The 6,000-nt window shown below is 48.6% G+C and overlaps 2 protein-coding genes across 2 annotated transcripts; one reads left to right on the top strand and one right to left on the bottom strand.

Annotated features, from left to right (window-relative positions):
- Positions 1–625: 625 nt before the first annotated feature.
- TbgDal_VII7994 (hypothetical protein, unlikely) lies at positions 626–1,072 on the top strand (the record flags this gene model as incomplete). Its single annotated transcript, XM_011776910.1, has 1 exon — positions 626–1,072. One exon carries the CDS (start codon positions 626–628, stop codon positions 1,070–1,072), a length of 447 nt encoding a protein of 148 aa, XP_011775212.1.
- Positions 1,073–1,944: 872 nt separating this feature from the next.
- On the bottom strand, positions 1,945–2,370 carry TbgDal_VII7996 (hypothetical protein, unlikely; the record flags this gene model as incomplete). Its single annotated transcript, XM_011776911.1, has 1 exon — positions 1,945–2,370. The coding sequence occupies one exon, from the start codon at positions 2,368–2,370 to the stop codon at positions 1,945–1,947; it is 426 nt and encodes a 141-aa protein (XP_011775213.1).
- Positions 2,371–6,000: the final 3,630 nt, after the last annotated feature.

Below are 6,000 nucleotides of genomic sequence, written 5' to 3' on the forward strand. Positions count from 1 at the left end.
GTAAGCATTCCCATTTGGTTTGCGTGTTGAGGTGCGGTCCGAAAATCTTAGTATCACGCCGCCACGTCTCCAGTCGCTGCTTAGTTTGCTGGCATGGTACCACCGTGCCGACCACCTAGAAAATTTGAAAAGTCAACGATACATTACATCTTTGGGGTAAACTGTACCGGTCATTTTCCTATCATACGGTACTGAATGAATGGAAGCTAATTTTTGCGGTGACATCCTTCTTATGTTTGCATCTGCCTGCAGAACCAGCTTAGCGCACGGCTCCATGTCGGGTAGACAGATATCGGGATACAAGGATTTGAACCGCAGGCTGCCACGGCGTTCTCCCACAAGAACCCTTTCCATGAGGAATAAGTGGAAGTCATTTCAATGTTCAGGCACACAAACAATGCCGCTCGGGTAATAGGAATGTCAGTCTCCACCGCTTCCTCAGCGCAGTGACTGTAGCCAATTCGAAGAATGCGCGGTCGTTCATGGACATACTGTAATGATAAAGAAACTCTCTTGTAGCCTGCAAAGTTGGGAGTGCTGCTCGAAATAAGCAAAGCTATTTCAAAATTTCCTTGAGTTGCTTCCAACGGTACAGCCTAGCAAAGGCTGTGTTCGCACCCTTCGGATGGCCCCGACACGTGAGTATACCTTTCCACCTGCATATTACTATGTCGTGCCCCAACGTTCTGACGCGACCGGCGCGGGCACACTCAGTCTGTGGGGCCAACTCCGCGTACTGGAGGAGAGACACGCTGAGTACGCCCACACGACCACCAACTACATATTAGCGGCACCTCCGCCACGGCAATGCGCAGCCGCACGGTGTCCGTTTCTTCCCCGCCCCCGAGACAACCAAAAGGAAGGAAAGCCGCGCCGAGAGCCGACAGCAGACGTGTCGCACTCACACCCTCATGCATGTCGATTAAATGAACTCAACAAAAGACGGCCAGCCCCTTCACCGAAACCGAACAGCCAAAATTCTGGAGGCCAGGCGCGGGCCAAAACGGCGGACGAGCCTCCCAACACATTCGACCCCGCGCGTTCACACATAGCAAACGGCAGGTGGGCGTGATGGCAAACAACCTCGCAGTTACCCCCCGAAAGGTGTTTTCAGCAAGTCCGCTTCAAAGAAAGTAGTGCATGGCACAGGTAAACTTGCTAAATTGGCGAAGAGCCGCTTCGCAGGAACCGGGTCCTGCTCGGCAGCGTGGGCCACCTGCACCGAAAGATACGATACGGGCATGTGAACGCCACCCTCCCACAAGGAATGTTCGCCGGAAACAAATACTATCCGGAAGCATTTGCCGTTGTATCTGACTTTTAAAATTATCGGCGCATTTCAAAAACGTGGCTACGTTTATTTCTGTCACCAAATCGACTCGCGGATGCCGTATTGGAGCGATGCCCTTGTCGCCCGCTTCGCCGCCACCAAAAGCGCCCGAGTTTCGTGCGGATGTTGTTCGGAGTTGCGTGTCAGCGGCCTCTTTGGTGGGGCCACTTGCATCCGGATGGTGCTTGCAATACTCTGACCACGTACTCTTCACCACAGAAGAGAATCACCGCCTAGACGTGGCAATCGGGAGGCAAACCACCACCACCCAATGACCTGTTGGCTGAGCAAAAAATTGTAAATTATTGCCCCACGGGCTGCGTTGCAATGGTGCCCTTCTAAGAGAGGAACATGGAGAGTCGCAAGACGACGGCTAGGGGGCGGGGCTCCCGTTGTTATTTCGGCATTCACCTTCTCAGCATGTGCCGTAGAGTCTTTCGCCAATGGAATCGCTGAGGAGCACGTTGTGGTGTGCGGACCCGTGTTGGACGCGCCTCCGGCACTAGCGACTGGATAGGTAGCAACTGGGTGACAGGCGGCCGATCAGATCGCGTTTGTAACCAAAAGCAAAGTACCCCCTCCCACGAAAGCGCCAAACTCGCATCCAGATTGCGTTAAATGGCTGTGGGAACAAGGACTGGTAGAGCGACGGATGCGGAAATAGTGACTTCAGGTAGAGAGTACTTGATCCTCCGTTGAATATGCACAGAGGCCATGGTTGTGCTAAATATCAGCGATGGTGGAGTGATGTGGTGAGCACTCATGTGACCCGTCGCCTTGAACCGCGCACACTCTATTTTTTTTTTTTTTGTGAGTGTGAGGGGAAAGATCAAATTACGTGATGTTCCAGTGATCGAATGAGAAATTACTGAGAAACATGATCCCCCGCACTCAATTGTTCGATTCGAGAGAGTTGACTTTCGGTGCTGGCTCAAAACCCCAACCTGGCTACCCCGGGTTGATACTCTGTTCGAGCCTGCATGAAGCTGCGTGAAGAGGGTGCTGCCTTCTGTTGGTGAAAAAACTGTGGTTGTGGGCATTTGGCACCCTTAAATATCCCTGGAAACTAGAGCGTACAATTAATGATGTCATTCATTGCAGCTGAGATAACTTGCGGATTTAGCACTGTGGTAACAGGAGTGGTGATGGCAAGGTCAACGAGTTTCCAAACGATGCAGGTGATATATGGGAGTGCCCTCAGCTGGTGTTGAAACTGACAGTAAACTCTGGGGGAAACGAACCCCCATTTATGGTACTTAAGTTGTGATGTTCGTTTGCATTGGCTTAAGTCACAGCGGCAGTGAATTTTGTTGTTGTTTTAATTATTTTTAAAGACAGTCCCTCATGAGGTAGCCACTTGCTGTTGCGTGAGTGGTGCTTGAATGAATTGCGCATAGATGTTCTTTTCTTTTTGCGGTATTCATGGATCGATCAACATTTGTCGGGCAATACGCCAAGGTGTCTTGTAACCGAGCTACCAGTTTGGAAGGTCACGCTGTCTTGTTTGAAGGTTCGAAAGGAATACTCGAAATGTTGGTTCTACAATACTTTGTTGCCGCTCTATGATGTGCCTTGCATTCGTTTACTTTCGCTTGACGCACCTTCCTCGTGGTTGTTTCATGCCCAAAAACTTTGAGCCGCCACGGGTCTATTCACGCGCTTCGGAAGCTTAGAAGGTTGAAAGCCTGCACGAATTACTGATCCGGCACTAGCGGTAGCGTTGTAGTGTATTATAATGGGCCGAAAGCGCTTGGTATATGCCCCGCCAGTATGTAAGCTACCTTTATATACCGGAATTACGCCAATACCCTCTTTCACATGTATAAACATTTGTGCATAGTGGAAAAGAAAGCTTCATGTAAAAATGCCAGGGTATGCAAATATGTGGACTTAGCGTGATCTCTGAGCTATTGTCATTACGTTTATTAACTTCTCTATTTCGGAAAGGTGTCAGAGAAGATGCGGAGACTCCACTTTAATGAGTCTGCAGTACTGAGAAGGCGGAGCGTTTACTATTTCTACATGCATTGTGAATCGCGCTCCTGGTTCAAATGATGTAGAAGTAACTTATACGGATCTCAAGTTGTGAATGCACATCAACACGAATTGGAGACATTGGTTCTGCTAACGAAGTCAGGTTTTCACCATTGAATGGAGTTGTGCTAGTTTCAGGAACAACTGTCTGCCAATGAAGGTATGTAGACTAAACAAGTTGTGTGTTCCCTCTAAATACATGCCCGGGACATGCAATAGCACCAGTTAGTCTCACCTGTATATATGAAGGAACAATATGTCGTAGACAAATATTTCAGTCCATGCTTTGCCGCGAATTTTGTGCGCGTCCGATGCCGCAGTATTTTACGCAGCCCTTGACAGAAAAAACTATGTGAGAACAAGGGTAGTATAAAGGTAGTAGATTTTCGTTAATTTATAGTTGGGACATTCAAAAACATTGGAGTAGGAGGAAGTTTGTCCGTATGTGATGCATTACCCCACAAAGTACGGTCGCCATTTCCCGCGCGGGACGCTGTGCAACATCTGCGTTATACGCATAGAGAATGGTTTGTATCCAAGTGCTTGATGCTTCGAAAAGATGATGTGGTCGTTTTTCAACGCCGGCTCGATCCAGGAGGTTGCTGAATAGTGGCTGGCTATGATCTCTGTTGTACCCTCCGAGAACGAAGTAGGACCTTAGAATTGCTGCTGCATCGAACCGATCACTAACATGGCGCCGTGCAGTGGAGCTGGAAATAGACGAGAAACATACGGACAATATAAAGTTTGAATGTGTGATGTTACGTGTGATGTGACATGCCACCGTTTTGTTAGGGTATGCAACAATTCGGTGGGTATGTTTCTACATTTTTTTTTCTGTAGCAAAAGAAAAAAAAGGTCGAACGAAGGTGGGAACTTTCACTTTTTCTCCAACGAACAGCTGTACGGTGCTTGAAGCAGGAGGTGCGGGAAGTTATCCTCCGGCAAAGAAGTGATCGGCACTCTCTTTTCCCGCATCACGGCGTCACAACAACGTTATCTACAAATGGAAGGGCCCGATGCAGAAAAGCTTCCCCTGAATCTTCAGAGGCAATACCGGGGACCAGCGTGTGGGTATTGCCCAGTGTTGTATTTACACATAGCGTGGAAGATGTGCTACGTGTTGGTTGCAAACTTTGAGCACGTATAGCACATCGAAGTGGCATGTGAAACTACACAAAGCTAAATGCCACATGGTATTCTAAAGCTGCGACGCGGCACCGCCGGCTGCAGGATTCCACAGACGTAACTACTATGTGCAGGGAATAGGTGTTTGTTCTAATTTTTTAATTCAGGGGAGGCGATAACCAAACGGTGGCGTGCGATTCGCCATCTTAGTCGCCATGTTGAAGCCGCTCCGTGACTATGCCTTGGTGCCTGTCGTATTCGCAACGGCAGGCAAATCGAAGGGAGGTAAAGAGAATGTTGAAACATTGTGTCGCGAAACAAGGTGATCGTCCTTGCCGCTGGTGGTATGTGGAAAACTGGAAGCATGTGTCTCACCCAGTGATGGTAATGAGGTGGGTTTGCAAATAGCGGGAAATTGCATCGTGTGACCCTTAGTCTATTTACTTCTTTTACCGTAGTAAATATCCCCGCCGCGGTGAAGGGGTTGACCACTTGCCTCGGTGCGAACCCCTGCAGAGGAACCAAATTTTCCCACAGATTTTTCCCGACACCACCTCCATTATCGCACCATCAGTCGCTACTGTCGCATTCAGAAGGAAGTTGAGAGCCAACGGCTCAGCGATGTTAACATTGCATTATCCATTTGCGCTAGGCAACAAAAGTGAACAGGTGCAGCGCCAATGAAGCTTTTTAGAAAAGGTGTGGCGTTTGAGTGACTACCAATGCAAATGCAGGTGTGCGGTCATATTCGATGTCCGCCAACTCCCTTTGTCCTGAGGAGAGTCGAGCCTCGAACGATGTCTTCTATATAACATGACTGGTTTTTCAGCCTCCGGGTTTGTTTTTCTCCGCTACCTTCCGAGCGCACTTCACGAATCGGTAAAACTACGGCCTTGTGGAGGAGCGAAACACTTCCGTTGGGATTAACACAGCGAGGAAAGCTATCCGTTTTTTGTGGTTTTCAACCAAGACCACCACGAAAAAGAATGCGCTGATGCCTTCGTACTTGCTCGTGATGGAATGAGCGATTTCGAAGGTGAGAAAATAGAAAGAACTTTTAGAGGTGTAACCGCTGCGCTGCGGTTTTTGGATTACCAAGAGACCACCGGAACCTCAACCCGGTCGCCCACAGGCTCGAATTCAAACGCAGAGCAGCGATCAAGCGGGAGTCATGAACCACTAGTAAGTGGAGAGGACACAAACTATCACCACGTCGTCTGCTTGGTCCACTCACTGGATAGTGAGAAGGAAAACACACCCGTTAATTAACTTTAAATTACTTCCAAACACAACACTCTACATCTGCACAAATCAAGACAGAGACAAACACAGAGATGTCAGGAATCATATCTCGTTGTTTTTTCTTTTCTTTCGCTGTGCGTTTGACCTGTACTTGCCTTAGCGGGTTCCCTACAAGCCTTTTGCTTAATGTCGACTACGTGCCTTCTGTTCGCAACTGGGCTCACCCAGAGTTTTTTTCTATTTTGGTCCTGCTCCCATCTTACCCT

This window comes from Trypanosoma brucei, chromosome 7 (genome assembly GCF_000210295.1).
Source record: "Trypanosoma brucei gambiense DAL972 chromosome 7, complete sequence".
Lineage (NCBI taxonomy): Eukaryota > Euglenozoa > Kinetoplastea > Trypanosomatida > Trypanosomatidae > Trypanosoma > Trypanosoma brucei.